At 46.6% G+C, this 20,265-nt stretch overlaps 1 protein-coding gene across 2 annotated transcripts; it reads left to right on the top strand.

Moving 5' to 3' along the window:
• Nucleotides 1-7,589: 7,589 nt before the first annotated feature.
• Nucleotides 7,590-20,120, top strand: ALOX12 (arachidonate 12-lipoxygenase, 12S type). Of its 2 annotated transcripts, XM_033091272.1 has the most exons (14): nucleotides 7,590-7,818; nucleotides 8,365-8,566; nucleotides 9,679-9,760; nucleotides 9,868-9,990; nucleotides 10,102-10,205; nucleotides 10,461-10,621; nucleotides 11,707-11,850; nucleotides 12,671-12,880; nucleotides 15,470-15,556; nucleotides 15,780-15,949; nucleotides 16,436-16,557; nucleotides 19,038-19,138; nucleotides 19,251-19,421; nucleotides 19,543-20,120. In XM_033091272.1, the coding sequence occupies exons 1-14, from the start codon at nucleotides 7,684-7,686 to the stop codon at nucleotides 19,720-19,722; spliced, it is 1,992 nt and encodes a 663-aa protein (XP_032947163.1). In that variant the 5' UTR covers nucleotides 7,590-7,683; the 3' UTR covers nucleotides 19,723-20,120. The 2 variants fall into 2 exon arrangements, with proteins under 2 accessions (XP_032947163.1, XP_032947164.1); XM_033091273.1 differs by lacking the exon at nucleotides 8,365-8,566 and having other exon boundaries at nucleotides 7,750-7,818.
• The last annotated feature ends 145 nt before the right edge of the window (nucleotides 20,121-20,265 follow it).

Here is a 20,265-nt window from a genome sequence, read left to right as displayed (position 1 = left end):
ATATAGTCAATAATATTATAATAACTATATGGTGTCAGACGGGTACTAGATTTGTTGGAATGATAAATGGGGGGTAGGATATAAAAGGTGAAGAGAGCAAGAAGTACAAATTGGGGGCCGGCCCCTTGCTCCTAATGCCGAAGGCTACTGGTTCAATTCCCACATGGGCCAGTGGGCTCTCAACCATAAGGTTGCTGGTTTGATTCTTTGACTCCCGCAAGGGATGGTGGGCTCCGGCCCCTGCAACTAAGATTGAACATAGCACCTTGAGCTGAGCTGCTGCTGAGTGCCCGAATGGCTCAGTTGGTTGGAGCGAGTCCTCTCAACCACAAGGTTGCCGGCTGGATTCCTGCAAGGGATGGTGGGCTGGGCAACCCTGCAAGGGATGGTGGGCTGGGCACCCTGCAACTAACAACGGCAACTGGACCTGGAGCTGAGCTGCACCCTCCACAACCAAGATTGAAAGGACAACAACTTGACTTGGAAAAAAGTCCTGGAAGTACACACTGTTCCCCAATAAAGTCCTGTTCCCCTACCCCAATAAAAAAAAAATCCTTAAAAAAAAGTACAAATTGATAGTTATAAAATAGTCATGAGGATGTAAGGCCTAGGGAATATAGTCAATATTATGGTAACAACTATGTATAATGCCAGGTGGGTACTAGACTAGTCAGGGGGATCATTTCTTAAATTATACAAATGTCTAACCACAATTAATGTACACCTGAAATTAATATAAAATAATATTGAATGTCAACTGTAATTGAAAAATTAAAAAGGAGGGGAAAGGTGATGGGGAATAAGAGGTTCAAGGCTCCAGGTATAAAACAAATAAGTCATGCGGATGTAATTACAGCATAGGGAAAATAGTCAATAATATTGTGATAGCGTGGCACGGTGCCAGATGGTTGCTGGACTTATGGTTGTCACTTCTTTAAGTATGTAAACGTTGAACAACTACGGTGTACCCCTGAAACTAATATAATGTTGTATGTTAGCTATATTTTAAGAAAAATCTTTTAAAAAATAAATTGAAAAAAAATTGAAGTAACTCTTCTATTTCTAAAATCATGGCACAAAATTAGCTCCATGGCAGAAAGCTGCACATTGAGCTCAGATTGCACAGAGCTGACATGTTCTGATGGATTCACTTGTACTGGAATAGCTGATAAACAAGAGCTATCTCCTGAACTTGTAAAAAAGTGATGAGGATGCAAGAACTATGTATCGTTCCAGGGGTCTATGCTAATCAAGGGGATCACTGCATACATGACACAAATGTCTAACCGCTATGCTGTACACCTGAAACTAATATAAAATAATATCGAATGTCAACTGTAACTGAAAAAAATAATTAAAAAAATTAAATTTTAAAAAGTGATGACTCAGGAAAAAAAGAAAGTAAGTGAGGAGCTCATGTCATCCTCTGCCAGACGGAGCCTCAGGATCTCTGTTCCACTCCTTAATGTTCTGGAGGAATCCAAACTTTTATTTTTCTTGTGTCAGCAACTACCCCTGCTAGCATCTAGCCACTAGTGTAGGATCTAGTCACTAGCTTTAGCGCCACCCCCCACTCATCCCCTCCAGCCCCCATCTAACTGCTGGGGAAGAAACAGCCTTTCTTGAGCTCTCCTAGGTGGGGGATGAGGAGAATGTGGTGCAGAAGGGACAGCCTTTGTGGGACCTCAAAAAGGTGCTGGTGAGGGGACATTAAGGCTTAGATAAGACTCAAAGAAGGTTTTCTCTCAGGGAGCTATGTTGATGGATAAGGAGGAGGGCATAACTTTGCATAAAGGGCCTAAAAGGAAAGAGATTGAGACTTGAATTATTTTTCACTTTGTTGAATATTAATTAAGTCCCCTCCAAAAGACTGAAGTTCTGATAGAGATCCACCAACAGGAAAGAACACTGAAAGTCCCAAAAGGGAACTCTGTGAGGAAAGCAGTCTGGTTAAATGACCAGGCTCAACACCAAGGTCGAAGGTTTCAGAGGCTGAGGTTTGACACGGTCCTCGCACAGTCCCCTAGCCCCACAGTCAAGCTTGGGAACCTTGCCCAAACCTGTGTGAACTAAGAGTTGGGAAGCCTATGTCAGTCATGTGGCCTATGCAGGGATTCCTGCAGCACTAGAAAATGACCCATTAGATTGTGCAGGAGAGTGTTTTCCCAGTTACACCACTGAACAAGGACAGAAGCAAGTGACAACACTCAGAGAGGGAAGTGCTGGACTTTCTGCAAATAGGGATAGGAGGATACTCAAATTACTAATTGGAAAAACAGATGATACAATTTCTACCCTGAAATCAGACCCTATATTTACATAGTTGAAAGTTACATAGTTTATAATACCGTGTTTGTATGTCCAATTTGTCCTTAAGGAATAAATACAAATTAATATAGCCCCATGCCAAATATGGGCTCCAAACACTCATGTAGCAGGGACAATGGAGTTATCCTTTAAACTGACTGCAGTTGGAGCCACACTGGCATTGAAGTAAAGGAAAAGGATGAAATTATTCTTTATTTAAAAAAAAAACACCTCAACAAGCTTTTTTCCCTTTGAAATGTAAGGTCCATTCCCCTCCCCTACACCCCCTGGGGAATAATGGCGAGAGAAGCTTTGATCAAGAAGTTAAATTGGGGGCAGCCGGATGGCTCAGTTGGTTACAGCACGAGCTCTGAACAACAGGGTTGCTGGTTCAATTCCCACATGGGCCAGTGAGCTGCACCCTCCACAACTAGATTGAAGACAATGAGCTGCCACTGAGCTTCTGGATGGGCGGCCCAGATGGCTCAGTTGGTAGAGTGTGAGCACTGAACAACAAGGTTGCTGGTTCAATTCCCACATGGGATGGTGGGCTGCGCCTCCTGCAACTAAGGACTGAAAACGACTGGACTTGGGGTGAGCTGCACCCTCCACAACTAGATTGAAGGACAACAACTTGGAGCTGATGGGCTCTGGAGAAACACACGGTTCCCCAATATTCCCCAATACAATTAAAAAAAATAAGAAGCTAAATTGTTCTGCAAAGAGAGGGGTTACTGGTATAGAGACCAGGGCCCTGGGAGTCTGGAAGAAGAGAGATTAGCTTTTGCATGCACATGTGGCAAATGTGGGCTTTCCTACTGTAAAAGGCCCAGGCAAAATCAAGCCTTTGGTCCTTCCTGTGGCATACATAGAATAAAATGGTAACTGTAAAGACAAACAAAAATTTTTAAATAAGAGGCTTGATTCTCCCTGAAAATAGATTTCTCTCTTACTCTCCCTTTTCGTGGAGCATTTACTTTAGAAAACTTGTAATTGTAAATTCTATCTCTTTGAAATGTGTGTAGACATTTTTAGAAACTAAATAAACTTTTTGGCAGCTTTGTGACCCAGGAATGTTTTTCCCAAGGACTGGGAGCCATCTCTTTGAAATCAAGGGAGACAGCAGCCCTAACTCCTAGTTTCTGTGAGAGGGTGGGAGCCTAACTGAGGTGGGCTCCTTGCTCCAAGTTGTGAAATACTTCTTGTCAGAAAGATACAGGAACTTTGTTTTTCCTATGATTAAGCCTATTAATAACACAGATGGTCACCAATTACCAGGTAAAGTTAGGATGAACTGTGCATGACATATGGTGCAGTCGAGTCTCTTACTTGAGGACTAGTTATTGTTTATCTTGAGAACATGTGTGCAATGCATTTTATCTGCTTGGCTACACAAAAGGGAGAGATTTCTCTGTCTTTACATCTTTACAATCTCTTAGTGGATTGCCTGTGATGTACATAACACTCATGTTTAATGCTTATTCAATAATAAATTTGTTTTCTTTCTCTACTACCTTCGTTGAAAGGTTTTTTGGGTTGAGAAATTTAATTTGTTTTTTAATTATCCCCCCAAATAATGCTTGTGCTTAAAAAGGAAAAGAAGAAGGAGAAGCAGAAGAAGAAGTAGAAGAAGGGTCTGGAGGAGTAAGACCCCTAGCGGGAGGCTGGGGCTTGTGAAGGGACACGGAAAAACAGGATATGGAAGGGAAAGGCAGAGGAATTTCTAGGAGGAGTGCTGCTGGCATTCAACTGGAAATTGTTTCCACTCTGTAAATAACAGAATAATAGCAGCTAATACATACAGGAACTATGTGCCAAGTATTGCTCTCAGTGTTTTAAACATTAACTCATTTAGCATGTGCAGTAACTTGGATCATTGTTCCTAAGTATTAGTCACCCCCACCCCCCACCACCATGTGACCTCACAGTACACTAGAGTGGGCAGAAAAGGTGTCACCAGCAGAGAAGCAGTCTAAAGTATGGACAGATTTTGGAAGAAGGTATGAAACAAACTCTTTTTCAGGCAAAAGTGATCCCTGAAGGGTGTGTGTAGAAAGACCAGACTCAACTACTACATAGGATAGGAATATGAGCCATTCTATTTGGATATTACAACATACAGTGACCCCCAAAAACTGAAGGAAATTGGGGGCCAGGCACCAGTACTAAGCACAGAGGATATAGGCAGGAGTGGGCCTAGAAGATAAGAAGGGGAAGGGTACCCAGTAAGGATCAGACACTTATGAGGTATGATCAAACAACACGGTGAATGTTTAAATAATAATAAAAAAATGATTACAGTAAAGATACATTGCCATTAATCCCCCTCAAAATACTTCTGCTCGCTTCGAACACATTTATCACATTGTTCTTGCCATTTTCTGAAGCAGTTCTGTAAATCCTCTTTCATGAGTGTCTTTAGTTGCACTGTTGTGGCTGCCTCCATGTCCTGTATTATTTTGACTTTGAGGAAGAGCCAGAAGTCGCACGGTGACAGATCCAGTGAATGAGGTGGATGAGGACACACTGTAATATTTTTATTTGACAGAAATTGTGGTATACCAGAAACGATGTGTGACATGGAGCATTGTCATGATGGAGGATGATTTATGGCGCACTTTAAACCACACCTTCTCTCAACCCTAGCTCACACCCAACTGACTGCATCGAACAAGTTGAAACTTGTCACACACTAAGATTCGACGTGCTGCTTGCTGCATTAAAGATCCCTGCTTTTCCGTTGGATGGCACTGGGTAGCAGCATTCACTGTATTTTGTGATCACAACAGAAAGGCTCCTTGTCACAGATTGCTCTGGTACGACAATTTCTGTCAAATAAAAACATTACAATGTCTCCTCATCCACCTTATTCACCAGATCTGGCACCGTGGGACTTTTGGCTTGTTGAAAGTGAACCTTTCCTCATCCACCTTATTCACCAGATCTGGCACCGTGGGACTTTTGGCTTGTTGAAAGTGAACCTTTCCTCATCCACCTTATTCACCAGATCTGGCACCGTGGGACTTTTGGCTTGTTGAAAGTGAACCGGCAACTTAAAATGCTTACCCATAGAGTTTCGAGGACTATGGGTGGAGCTGGGCCCTTTGTTAACTTTCTAGTCTTGAACTCTACGGTAACTTCTGGGGGAGGAATGTGAATAAAGGGGCGAGTCATGTTGGGCTCCTCCTTCTTCCCATGTGGGTAGCCGTTGGGCAAGGCCGGGCCTGCAAGTGGGCACGCACTCCTTGGTTCTGTTTCTTTTTCTTTTTCCTTTTTCCGAATAAACAATTTTCTTTTGGTGGATTATCTGGAGAATTATTTGGCCAGTCGGCAGGCTCTTCCTCAAAGTCAAAATGACCGTGAAAGGTAAACGTTTTGAATCGATTCACAATATCTAGGCAGCTATAGCAGCGCAACTAAAGACACTCACAAAAGAGGACTTCCAGAACTGCTTCAGAAAGTGTCAAGAATGATGGGACAAGTATGTTCGAAGTGAGGGGGAGTATTTTGAGGGGGATTAATGGCAATAGGTCTTTTACCGTAATTTTTTAATTTAAACATTCACCATATTTTTTGATCACATCTCATATGTGATGTCTGGAGGCTGGAAGGAGGAACTAGGATCCCTTTTGTCCTTGCCAATAACCAACATCCCAAGTCATTGTTGAGAGTCTGGCTCAAGAAAGCAGATATACCTTGCCCTGGCCTAGCCCAAGCCACCAGACACATTCACTCTGAGCCAAATATTTACCATGACTTGGACCAAGAAGATCTAGATAGGGACCTGAAAGAGGCTTCATCTGATTCTTGAGTGGGTGAGTCAGAAAAAGAGCAATTTCCTAATCCTCAGGTGCCTGGCCTCCAGAATCCAATTTGCAACTCCCCTGCAGTTTCTGCTGGTGACGCATAAAGCCCCAGGCTGAGGCTGAGTCCGGAGTCTGGAGATAACATTATCTTCAAACAGACCAGACCCCAGGAAACGATGTCAGGATGTCAGCCCTCAAACCTGCCTGACCGACTCCCCTTTCCTATATAAGAAAAAGCCAACCTGAAGTAAGGTGCAGTTGTCCACTGGAGACTCTGCCTCTCAGCAGCCTCTCTGCCAGTGCCTTTCTTCTTAAATAAACTTTCTAACTTCTATTCCTTTTGAGTCTGTGAATACTTTCACCTTCTGTGAAAGATCAGCGATTAATTCTACGCCAGCACAGGTGACAAAGCTTGGACCTTGAATCATCCTTCTAATGTTTGCAAAGTCCTTAACCAGCACTGGCCCCACTCCTTGGTTTCGTGCCCTGAATATTGTGAAGGAGCAGGAAATAGCTGGGAGTGGGGGTGTGGGGGGGTAAAGACAAGAAGGGAGAAGAAAGAAATGGAACTTTATATGTAATAAGAACTGTTTTACATACTCGTATAAGTTCTTAGGAGGGAAACTGAATTCTGGTAGGAAGAGCAGGCACCAGGGTCAGTAAAATCAGGCCAGAATATTTACCTGGACCACAATGAAGGGGAAGAGGCTGTATTCACTTGGAAAGGGCAAAGGTCATGGATTTTGCCCTTGTATGCTAGGTCCCTAAGTGACTCCATACTGTACCCTAACACTCAGGTCCCTAACATTTTCTGCACCCATTATGAAGGTTGGACAAAAAGAGGCTTCCACTGGCCTGCCTCAGTTAGGCCTCTCACAAAACCTGGTGTACTTAAAGTCCTAATGCCGGGATGTTTGAAACCAGGTAGAGGGAGAGGCAGGGAACAAGCCTTTGAGCTGTAACTTTTCCAGGTTCTAGGCAGCCTGGGAAACCTCTGGTCATTTATTAAAGGAGTGGCATCAAATGCGGTAGACTTTAGAAACTGAAGACTTCCTGAACCGTAATGTATGTACAGCCCAGCAAAGCCTCCCAGGCGGGTCTTCCCTAGATCCAGCACAGAAAAGGGGAGACTTTCCCCACTGTTTGGAAGGCCAGCTCACTCCCTCTTCCTCCTAGCTCTCCCAAAGGCCTGGAGACCTTAGGAAGTGTCCTAATCCTTGCTCCCTCCAAACCCCTAGGCTTCTGGCATCAGGCCTTGCCGGAAGGTTCAGGAAACCAGAGGGCATCCATTTTCTTTGCCTCCTCCAGGCCAGGACCCCTTTATCTTCCCGCAGCTACGCTCCTACCGCGAGGCGCGGCCCTTCCCCCACAGCCTGCTCAGTCACTCGCAGGTTCGGGCTCGTCTGGGGCGGAGACTTGGGAGAGCCCGAACTTTGTGAGGAGGGCGGAGACCCAGACCCACGTTTAAAGGTCCGGAACTGGCCCTAAGGTGCCTCGACGCACAACACCGGGCCCGACGAGCGCAGGACCCGGCTCCCCGTCGCTTAAACTGAACTGCGGAAAGCCCGCCATGGGTCACTATCGCATCCGCGTGGCCACCGGGGCCTGGCTCTTCTCCGGGTCGCACAACCGCGTGCAGCTGTGGCTGGTCGGGGTGCTCGGGGAGGCTGAGCTGGAGCTGCAGCTGCGGCCCACGCGAGGCCAGGTCCGCAGGGGAAGCGGGAACCCTGATCCTGGCCGGGGCTGGGCTCACGGCGGGAGGGTGGCGCGGCGGCGAGTGACAGCGCGACCGTGCCGGCTGGGACTTCAGGAGTTGGAACGCCTGGGCGGAGAAAGGGTCAAAGCCGGGGCCCGGGGTGGCAGTGGGGGGGCTCAGCCCGTTTCTACTTCCCCGACCGCAGGCCTCGCAGCCTCCACTCCTTCCCCAGTTGACCCCAGGACACTATTAGGAGATCAGTGATCAAAGGGGAAGCCCGTCAGAGCGCGCGGTGAGAGCCCAGTTAGAGCACGGATGTAAGTGACGGTGCTCGGTGCGCAGGTCAAGGCGCTGCCGGACACGCCCCGCGTCCCTCGTCCTCCCTGTGCGATGGCGCTTCCGAGACCCACCACGCAGGTGTCTGGCGGAGGGAATGAGGGGATTCTGTCTTTAGAGGCCTTGTCACTGGCCTCCATAAAGGATCCTCGCACCCCCAGGAAAAAGTCCTCTCCGGGATCCCTGCTACTAAGTCTGGCTGGGTTCTGGTCCCCACAGGAGGAAGAGTTTGAGCTCGAGGTTCCCGAGGACTTGGGGCCTCTGCAGTTCGTGAAGTTGCGCAAACACCACTCCCTGGTGGACAACGCGTGGTTCTGCGACCGCATCACAGTGCAGGGCCCCGGAGCCTGCCCCGAGGCTGCCTTCCCGTGCTACTGCTGGGTGCAGGGCGAGGGCGTGTTGAGCCTGCCCGAGGGCACCGGTGAGGGGCAGCGTCAGGGCCGTGGCAGCAGGGCTTGGGGACTATGGTAGGAGGGGCTTGAAAAAACTGGGTGCTCACAGGTTCAGGGTGGAGAAGGCAGCAAACGGGGGTGGGGGTGGGGGTGGGAGTTATAAAATCCCAAAGTTATACGCAGAATTACAAAGGCTGGAAGTGGGACTGGACAGGGTAATAAGTGATGTGTAGGTCCCACCTCCCAAGAAGGTGAGGACAGGAAATGGGAGTTGCAGCAATGCTGGAACACTGAGGAGCCGAAGTAGAAGTGAAAAGGAGAGCTGTATGTGACTGGGAACAACTTAGGGCAGGGACAGGTAAGGGTAGCACATGGAATAGGGGATGGTGGGTGATCCCCGAGAGGAGACAGTTAGGGAAAGCAAATAAATGATACGAGGTGGAGAGCTGGTTTGGTTGGGAAAACATGGAAGACAAATGTGAGGGCAGGGGTGGGGATGAATGAGGGCGGCAAATATTGAATTACTGTGGGAAATAAGAAAGATGAATATACAGACAAATGAGGACAAAAACAGTAAGGATGGCAACATGAAATATATGACTTTGAGACAGTTCTGTACTGTAAGTACTGTAAGAGCAGGAAGAAGTCAGTAAAGATAGGCTATGCTGGTAAAGCTAAGAAAGAGGAAGTCAGGTAATGAAAGCAAACAGAACTTTTGAGGGCAGCTCAAAGTGTGGCAGGTGAGGTTCAAGATATGTGAAATTCACCAAAGCAATATACAATAGACATAGCTGTGGGCATAAGGGTGATAAAGATTTTATCACCTTAATTCAGGCGATTTAGCCAACCATAGATATTGATGAAACAGGATCAGATAGGGAAAGATGAGTTAAGGGACAAGAAAGCGTGGCAAACATGATATTTTTGTGTCAAGGCAAGAGATGAAGGCTGAGATAAGTGAAACCAGGAGTGCAAAGTTGGCAAAGATGAGATAAATGTGTCTGGGGAATCAACGAAAGGAGGCCGAGCCAGAGAGAAAGGCAACAGAGCACCACTGAACTCATGGACTGTGACTATAGAAAGGAGGGGAGGACAAGCAGGGGAAAGCACAGTGTGGCCAATCATCTTAATGTCTCCACAGCCCGCCTGGCAGGAGACAATGCCCTGGATATGTTCCAGAAGCATCGAGAGAAGGAACTGAAGGAAAGGCGACAGACATACTGGTGACTACCCACGCATATTAGACCCCCAGGTTGTATTCCCCCTTACCTGAATCTGCCTACATCGCTGAACTGGACACCCTCTCTGAAGCCTTGTACCCGTCTCCTAGTTGGGCCACCTGGAAGGAAGGGTTACCCCTGAAAATAGCTGCAGGCTGTGAGAATGATCTACCTCTAAATGTGAGATTCCATGAGGAGAAGAAGCTGGACTTTGAATGGTCACTGAAGGCAAGGTGAGGAAAAGCCTGGAGCTCAAAGTGGAATAAGAGAGATTCAAGAATGGTGATAAATGGTGAGGGGCTGAAGAGTCAGCAAATGGGTTCATACCTCGATACCTGTCCTAGGGCAATGGAGACGGTCCTCAAGCATGTTTATACCCTCCTGAGCTCCTGGAACCACCCTGAGGATTTTCATCAGATCTTCTGGGGTCAGAAGAGCACCCTGGCTGGTCAGTGGTTCCCCTAGGTCTCTATAATCCCTTGATGTCCCCCTTTTGATGGTCTGCCCTTCGCACTCCATAGTCCCCCATAACTCCTTGCCAGATGAGATCTGATCGTGCCTGGCCATTTCAGAGAGTCCTGAAAAATAAAAATACAGGGGCTGGATACAGGGTGGTCATATGCCTGAATCACTGCAGTAGAGGTTGGAGGAGGATCATTGGACTGTGGTGAATATCCTTCTACCCTCCACCCCGACCCCACAGAGAAGGTTCACCAGTGCTGGCGGGATGATGAGCTTTTTGGCTACCAGTTCCTCAATGGCGCCAACCCCATGCTGTTGAGACGCTCCACCTCTCTGCCCTGCCGGCTAGTGCTGCCCATGGGGATGGAGGAGCTTCGGGCCCAGTTGGAGAAAGAACTCCAGGTACCTCCTCTGCCCTCCACTGTTCTCCCCTTGACTGTGTGGGGAGGAGAAGTGGTGAAGGGGAAGGACCAACAATGAGTCAGGGAAGGGAGGCTGTGATAAACCACTGTGATAGACCATTGGTGCAGAGTCCTCTGCTGGAAAAACCCAGAGATGATCAAGTATGGAGGGGAAACTATGAGGAGCTCCCAGCATGGATTCCCAGGGTGTAGCTGGGGCCAGAGATGTTATCGGGGACAGTGATATTCCCTGGCTGATGACAATGCTCCTGACACCAGTGTTCATGGGCAGGGAGAGAGGGGAAGAATGCACTGTCAGGTGAGGAGAATCGGGGAGGTCTCCCGGAGGAGGGCTGGGTTTGAAAAAGACGAGCTGAGTGTGAGGCAGATGAGCAAGGCAGGATGTGAGCATGTCCACGTACGTATGTGTCTGGATTCGGTGGCAGTGGGAGTCAGGGGAACCTCTGTGGATTACTTGGCAGAAGAGGTGAGATTTGGACAGGGAGTGGAAGAGTGTTTGCTGAGCTAGTGGTAGCCCAGGGAGACCACTGAGGGATGATGAAGCGGCCTGGCCATCTTGAGAAGAGAACAGTTTCCATTGCCTGTAATGCAAACTGGACTGAGAAGCCTGCTTCTAAACCCAGATCTGCTACCACACATCCTGCACAAGGCAGCAACCTGCACTAGACTGTTTCTTCATTAATTTAAAATTAGAGGGATTGGACTAGCCTTCCGGGACTGCATCCTGTCTTCAAGGTAAATCCTCTACCCTCCATGTCCCATCTCCCTCAAACCCCAGAGAGAGAAAACAGCCAATATTAAATGATACTGCAGCAGCCATATATATATATATATATATATATATATATATATATATATATATATATATATATATACCTTTGTGAATATTTAAAAGAAAGAGGAGAGAATAGAAGGAAGACTGTATGCTCTGGTTCTGCCAACAGGACTCTGGTACTGATATAAGATGATGGCAAGCTAGATAAATGTCCTCAAATGTCTTACCAGCTTTGCCCTGGCCCTCTGGGGGTTGAACTCTAACCATGGATACATTCCTCCCTTCCCCAGAATGGTTCCCTGTTTGAAGCTGACTTTATCCTACTGGATGGAATTCCAGCCAATGTGATCAGAGGAAAGCAGCAGTACCTGGCTGCCCCCCTCGTCATGCTGAAGATGGAACCGAGTGGGAAGTTGCTACCCATGGTCATCCAGGTGAGGTGCTCTGGGCACTCCCCCTCCCAACACTGCTCTCTATTCACCCCAACCTCTGCTCCCAGCAACCCAGCCCCCTGGCTCTTGGCTCCCAAATTCCATCCTCACGCAGTGAGATGTGTCCTCATGCCACTCTTAGCTTGCAGCCTGGTTTGCCCTGACTTACCCAACTGGAAGTACTGTGCATGAGTCATAATGGCCTTTTGGACTTCTCATCTTGTACCCAGTGGTTCTCAAACTTTCGTGTGCATCAGCACTACATGAAGGGCTTGTTAAAACACAGGTTGCTGGATCCCACCACTAGATTTCCTGGTTCAGTAGATCTGGGGTAGGGACTGAGAATTTGCCTTTCTAACAAATTCCTAAGTGATGCTGATGCTACTAGTTTGGAAACACAATTTGAGAATTACTATTTAATCTCCCATTAGGCTCTGACTCTAAATACCCACTGTCTCCTGAATATCTTTTCTCCCAAAGCTCTCAATAGTCAATGAACAAGTACTGTCAATTATCTCACACATCTGGCTTCTCCTTTTCATTCTCCTACCCTAACTCACATTTCCATTATATTTCTCCCAAACCACTGTTAGGATCTCCATATTCGACTCCTGCTTTGAACCTGACCTACGTGGTACTCACATGGCACGACAGCTAGTAAGGGGCAGAACAGAAGGGTCCTCATTCCTTCTACTATTATAGATTATAAATTATAACCTCCTGGAAAATAATAATCTTACTTACTCCTCTTTGTTTCCCCAAGAATGCTGCCCATAATGTCATAAAGTGGGAGTTCAATAAATGCTTCATTTCTTCTTCCCAGATCCAGCCTCCCAACCCCAGCTTCCCCACCCCACCACTGTTCCTGCCCTCAGATCCTCCACTTGCCTGGCTCCTGGCAAAGTCTTGGGTCCGAAATTCAGATTTCCAACTGCACCAGCTCCAATACCATCTGCTGAACACTCATCTAGTGGCTGAAGTTGTCGCTGTCGCCACCATGAGGTGCCTTCCGGGACTGCATCCTGTCTTTAAGGTAAATCCTCTACCATCCATGTCCCATCTCCCTCAAACCCCAGAGAGAGAAAACAGCAATATTAAATGATACTGCAGCAGCTATATATATATATGTGTGTATATGTGTATATATGTATATATATGTATGTATATATATATCTTTGTGAATATTTAAAAGAAAGAGGAGAGAATAGAAGGAAGACTGTATCAATAGTTTAAGCCTTGTATTTTAATTGAGTCAAACCACTTAACATTTCAAGACATAAGGGAACCCTCTGAAATTCCAGAGATCTGACAATCTAGCAATGGGTGTAGAGTATTGTTGGAATATTGTTAGTAAAACAAAAACCTTTCCTGCGCCTTAGAAGATTTACTGTTTAGGCAGGAAGACAAGCAATGCCTATAAGGACCAACCAGAGAACTCTATCTGGAACTAGAATCTGAAATCACAAAAATACAGCCTATAAACATTATAGTAGTGATGGAGAATGTCCCACCCCAACTGAGGAGTCTGCTAAGTAGGAACAGATCAAAAGGCAGATCAAAACAGATCAAAACCCCAACAGGCTACCTGCTTAGGAGAGAAGAGGAGAAAGACATGTGAAGTGGTGACAGGAATGAAAAGGAAAACATTCAGACTTGATGAAGGGAGGCAACAGCAGGCTAACGTGCCTGGGAAGAAGATGAGAAAAAAGGGTCAGAGGTCTAAGCTTCTGCAATACATAAGAGCCCCCAGGGTGGGCGTGTTGTACATTTATAAAAGAGTGAGTTCAGTATCTAGTGCTAGGCAGAAGGCAGAAAAATAAGACTTGTGCTTGTTTAAAAATGTTCTCAAAATCTTGATGACACTTTGGATATAGGGAACGTGGCAGAGAAGGGACAACACTGATAGAAGTTTATGAAACAAGGCAATTGTCAAAAATGGCAATGTCATGAGAAGAAGCCGTTTTAGAAGCAAACATGAGGTTTTCAGTGTTAGGTCCACGGAGTGTGACATATTGTAAGGTATGCAAGTGAGAACCTGGTAAGAACAACTGAACTGTGTTTCAAGCTGGGGCCTACACCCCGACCCCCCAAGCCGGGCCAGTCATAGCTATGGCGTCATTGAGTCTGGGGTAACACAGACAAGATGGAGACCAGTGTGATCATTAGAATCTTGGATGTTACTGATCTCATGGTGCTCCTGTATCACCACCTTCTGCTCATCTTGAATAGGTGAAGCCTCTATTCACACTTAAAATCCCCCTTTACTAGTTCAGCCTTCTTCCTACCTATATCCACTCACCAAAATAACTTCAATCCATGGTGAACTCCCGAGTTGTTATCAGGACACACAGGAGAACTACCCTGCAAATGTCAGAAAGGTGATGTGTGCAGGCTCTGGATTCAGACTGCTGGGTTGGAATCCTGAATCCTGACCTTAGTACTTACCAGGTGCTTGCTTCAGTGTCCTCATCTCTAAATGGAGCTCCGTCATGGGGTTTTTCAAGGATGAAACAACATAACAAGGTGATATAGGCTGAAAGCTACAAAAGCCATTAGTTCTTGCATTATTATTACTATTATTAGGAGTTGTTTGTCCTCGGGTATCTTCCTTCCTCATGTGGACTTTAGGCTTTGTGTGACACTCAGCATCTTTCATGAACTTTCTGAAAAGTTTCAGACTAATATGAGCTGGTTTGACATCTTGACACCAAAGGTCTCTCTTGGGTTGTTCCCAGAGTCCAGCATCAACAACTCAGATAAATATCAACACTGTATGAAACCTGTATATAAACTGGATGGAAATAAATACATAATACTAGTCTGAGATAAAGGGAAATGGATGTGAGGATCCGGTGGCCTTTTTTAATTCCTAAGGAAAGCTATTTTTTTAAAAGCTATTAAAAATAGAGGGGGACTAACTGCTTAATTGGGGGTGGGGCAGATTTGATGACAGCCCCCCTGCTGCTGAAGTAGGTAGTTCAATATGGCTCCTCTGATTCTGACTAAAGGTACCCACCCCCCAAAAACCAACAGTGAAGCAACCAGAGGATGGAGGTGTGGCTTTGATAATGAATAGAGAGTCAGATATAAGCTATAAGAATAAAAGAAAATCAAAAGGGGCTGATTCTTAAAAGTCACCTACACGCCAGGTAGAAATAATGAAGATAAATGGTAACAGTTGCAACTTGAGGACTTCTGTGTATACTACACCCTCTTCATACATCACATAAGCATCACCACTGCCTCCTGAGATAAGGGACCCTATTATCACCCCCTATTGACAGATGAGGTGCTACATAGGTGATGACACAGATGAGGTGATAGACAGGAGATGAGACAGATTAACACTTAGAGGAGAGGGTCCATTAGCTTGGATGAGGATCAAAGTGAGTGGTGAAGTGTAGACTGAAACCCAGGTCAGTCTAGCTCCAAAGCTGACTCATAGAGGACAAAAGAGCATGAGACTAAGTGATCAGAGAAGCAGACGGAGACCAGCCTGCAAAGGCACTGGCAAGGAGGAAAGCATCAAGAGGAGAGAAGGCCAACATGCTGGGCACCACTTCCCAATAAAGGACCCAAGCATGTCCTCCATAAACCACCCCCTCCAATCCTCTCCATCCAGCTCCTGATCCCACATACCCGCTACACCATGGAGATCAACACGCGGGCACGGACCCAACTCATCTCAGATGGAGGGATATTTGATAAGGTAAGGAGGTCATGGGGCATGGGGTAGCCTAATTCTCCAACTCTCTATGACCTCCTGTCACTTTTAAAATCCCAGACCAACCTGTGTGAATGTCCTGACCCTTAACCTCAGCCTACATACTGAGTCCCTTTATACTCAGGTCTTTAAATGTGGAAACCCACATGTGAACTGCTTATATACATGCTGTCTTCCTGCTCATGGCCTCTCATCTCTCTTGTCCCAGGGAGTGAACACAGGTGGAGGGGGCCATGTGCAGTTGCTCCGCCGGGCCATGGCTCACCTGACCTACTGCTCCCTCTGTCCTCCTGACGATCTGGCTGACCGGGGCCTGCTGGGACTCCCGAGTGCCCTCTATGCTCACGATGCTTTGAGGCTCTGGGAGATCATTGCCCGGTGGGTGAGAGTCAGAGCTGAGAAATGGAGGGGCATTGGGGAGACGGAAGCTTTGGCGTGAGGTCAGCATGTGGCAAAGGAACATGAAACAAGGTCCAGACAGGGAGCAGAAGACTCAGTCCTGGGAGAGATGAGGAAGAGTGAGGACTCAGTGGGTAGGGTCTGATAAGGAAGAGGCTGGGATTGGGGTAGAGAGCCTAGGCCGGGAGAGCTATGGATGGGGAGACTGAGGGATCTGGACGAATCAGGGTTTTTGTCAGGAAGAATGGTTATCAACCATGTATAGAGAATTCCTGGAACTAATGACCCACATTTCATTCCTTTCCTACACTAGTGTGTAGAAAGAGCTGGGCAATGTCCCAGAAGGCATGTCTTGAAGGATCTATACTCAGACACAGTGGCAGTCTGCTGGACAGAAAAAGAGTAGAGGTCAGAGGCTAGAGCCTTCTACTCTCAAGGAGCTCAGCTTCCTTCTCCTCTGCACAGGTATGTGGAAGGGATTATCCAGCTCTTCTACCATGGGGATGACGTCGTGAGAGGGGACCCTGAGCTGCAGGCCTGGTGTCGGGAGATCACTGAGGTGGGGCTGTGCCAGGCCCAGGACCGAGGTGAGATCCCTTCCCAGAGAAAGGAGCTCCTCGGACACTGCCCAGAGCTCCTTCTCCGCCTTGCCCTTCTGAGGCCATGATCCCAACCCCCATCACCTTCTCTCCCTCCACACATGAAACACCTGGAACCCATTTCCACCTCCTAAGACTCAGGACAATTCTATACACCCAAGGATTCTCCTCCCCAGAGACCCGGGCCATCGATCTTTATGTCCGTCCCCCACGCCTATTCACAGTTTCCCCTAAGCTGCCAGAGCCTGAGGCTCAGTGAATCCAGAACCACAGCCGGTGGGGGATCTGCCCAGGCCCTTCTGGGGCTCGCATTCTCTCTGCATGATTGTCTGTTTTCCTACCTGAGGATATGAATGGGAAGATTTTTCCACCAAAGGCCACAGTGACCCACTCTGTTTTTCCTATCTTCTCCTTCTTGCTACTGCCCAGCATACACAGAGGGTCCAGGCATACTACACACTACCACAGTGCAAAGTCATTTCTAGGTGCAAACCCAATACTGTACATGCTTTGGCTCAAACCCAAACTCAGTGCCTTCTTCCTTGGGGCTCACGTTCCTTTGGCCAGTCCGGTCTCCCCCCAGCCCTGATAGCATCTAGCCACTTGTTTAGGGTCTGGTCACTAACTTTAGCGCTCCCCACCCCATCCACATTTAACCGCTGGGGAAGAAAGAGCCTTTCTTGAGCTCTCCTAGGTTTACCTTCCTCTCTCTCACACACGGGGGCCAGCCTGGACTGGGCCAAATCATCCTCAGTCCCTGCTCCTCATACTTCCCACCAGTAGCTCTGCGTCTGTGGAACAACTACAGACATTTACTGGGGAACCATTATGCCAGGCCCTGGGGATGAAATAAACCAACATCTGCACTTTAGAGGAGCCTCTCCCTGGCGAATCTGAGGTTTACCACCCCCATCCTTCCAGGACCAAACTTTCTCTAGGACGTCTCAGTACTGTCCCTTAGGCTCCACATGTCCCCAAAAGACTCTTTTTTTTTTTTTTTTTTTAAATATTTTTATTGGGGAAGAGAAACAGGACTTTATTGGGGAACAGTGTGTACTTCCAGGACTTTTTTCCAAGTCAAGTTGTTGTCCTTTCAATCTTAGTTGTGGAGGGTGCCATTCAGCTTCAAGTTGTTGTCCTTTCAGTCTTAGTTGTGGAGGGCGCAGCTCAGCTCCAGGTCCAGTTGCCATTGCTAGTTACAGGGGGCGCAGACCACCATCCCTTGCGGGAGTCAAACCAGCAACCCTGTGGTTGAGAGCCCACTGGCCCATGTGGGAATCGAACCGGCAACCTTCGGAGTTAGGAGCACGGAGCTCTAACCGCCTGAGCCACCGGGCCGGCCCCCCAAAAGACTCTTCTTGATCTGCTTGGCCATCTTTTCCCCAACAAGTATTTACTACATTTGGAAAATAAAACATTCACATGTTAACTTTAACCTCCACTGCCTCTCCTTCTCTCTCCCTCGGTTCTCGTAACTCACCTTTGCCTAATTTCCCCAACAGACTTGTTAGAGGACATGTGCTAAAATTAAAAACAGCCTGAGATTAGCGGTCAGAAACCCAAGTTCAAGGTCAGCCTCTGCCTTTTCCCAATTATGTGTCCTGATAAGCAGTTTAATCTCTCTGGTCTTTGATTTTTTTTTAATCTATAAAACGGGAGTGATTATGTTTGTTCCACTTAACTGATAGGATTACTGAGTCTCTGAGTCCCCACCTCCACTGTAAAATGAATAGTCTAAGATAACCTTTGAGAAAAGCCTCTCTTGGCTATGACACTAGAGATCTATGACTTCTCTTATTCGTCACCTCATAACTCAGGCATTTGTAATTCCCTGTGTAAGAATAGAAAGAGGCAGTCCTAAATTCTTAACCACATTTTAAGGCATAAGATACTTAATCACTCGATCTTTCAGCCCCTAACCCTTCCACACCCACAATAATTACCATTTTCTGAGCACTTGTTACATAACAGGTGATTTTGATACATTACCTCATTTATAAGGTAGGTATCATTCACATTTTACAGGCAAAGAAATTGAGGTTCAGAGAGGGTTAAGTAATTGGCCTAAGGTAAACAAACTATTTTGCTTGAGCCTGAATTGAAACTCATGTCTAACGTAAAATACTGGGGGTGCCATAAAAATGTATACAAAAGGACACTTTGGTCAATGTTGTTCAAGCAGCAGTTTGCTGTAATCAGAAGTGTCTGGACGCTGATGGTAACCACTTTGAGCACCTCTTGTAATTGCAGAAGGCAAACGTGACTTGTGTTCACCTTTTGTTATTGGTATATATTGAGTATTACAATTTTAATACAGTTTTTCTTTCTTAAAATGTGTATACATTTTTCCCTCTGTATATTTGAATAAATGAACAACCACCCATCAATTCCAAAACATCCCAAGACATCAGCCTCTATTTCTCTTCTCTCATGCTACAGCCTCTAAATCCTATTCCTTTCCTGCCCAGGTTTCCCTGTCTCCTTCCAGTCTCAGAATCAACTCTGCCATTTCCTCACCATGTGTGTCTTCACGTGCACTGCCCAGCATGGGGCCATCAACCAGGGCCAGGTATGGACAGCTGAAAGCCCAGGTCCCTGAAGGTCCCTTGGGATGCCCAAGGGAGAGACAGGGGTTCAAACCCTAAGTACAAGGATCCTAGGCTTGTACTTTCTTCCCCCAGCTGGACTGGTATGCCTGGGTCCCCAATGCCCCATGCACAATGCGGATGCCCCCACCCACCACCAAGGAGGATGTGACAATGGCCACAGTGATGGGCTCACTACCGGATGTCCAACAGGCCTGTCTTCAAATGACCATCACATGGCATCTGGGTCGACGCCAGCCAGATATGGTAAAAGAGGACTCTGGGGAAAGGGAAATGACAGTTGGAAGGGAAACATCAGAGTGAGAGGTTAGGCTCTAGGTGCTTCTGCCTTCAGACTAGAAACTGACTATCCTTTGTTCTTTCTTAGGTGCCTCTGGGGCATCACAAAGAAAAGTATTTCTCCGATCCCAAGGCCAAGGCTGTACTAAACCAATTCCAAACAGATCTGGAAACCTTAGAAAGGGAAATTACAGCTCGGAATGAGCAACGTGACCTACCCTATGAGTACTTGAAGCCAAGCCACATAGAGAACAGCATCACTATCTGAGCTCTATGGTACCCCCACCTGGAAAACTTCAGATCAGCTCTAGGACTGACATTTCCATCTTGAATTTCATGGTTTCCTAAGTCTCTGCTGCTACCGTGTTTCCCAAAAAATAAGACCTAACCGGAAAATAAGCCCTAGCATGATTTTTCAGGATGACATCCCCTGAATATAAGCCCTAATGAGTCTTTCACAGCAAGAATTAGTATAAGACCCAGTCTTATTTTCAGGGAAACATGGTAGTGCTCTATTTCCTCCCCCAACTAAATCTCCTACATCAGTATCCCACTAGCCCAGGGCGGCAGCAAACCTTTTCTGTAAAAGGCCAGATAATAAAAATTTTAGGCTTTGTAGGCCACATCATCTGTGTCACAACTACTCAACTCCCATTGTAGTGAAAAGCAGCCACAGACAATATGAAAATGAATGAGTGTGACTGTGTTCCAATAAAACTTTATTAATGGATAATGAAACTTCATGTGTCACAAAATATTCTTTTGGTTTAATCAACCATTTAAAAATGAAAAACAAAACAAAATAAGCCCC

The sequence above is a fragment of the Rhinolophus ferrumequinum genome, chromosome 21, assembly GCF_004115265.2.
Source record: "Rhinolophus ferrumequinum isolate MPI-CBG mRhiFer1 chromosome 21, mRhiFer1_v1.p, whole genome shotgun sequence".
NCBI lineage: Eukaryota > Metazoa > Chordata > Mammalia > Chiroptera > Rhinolophidae > Rhinolophus > Rhinolophus ferrumequinum.
This window is presented reverse-complemented; position numbering and strand designations above follow the sequence as displayed.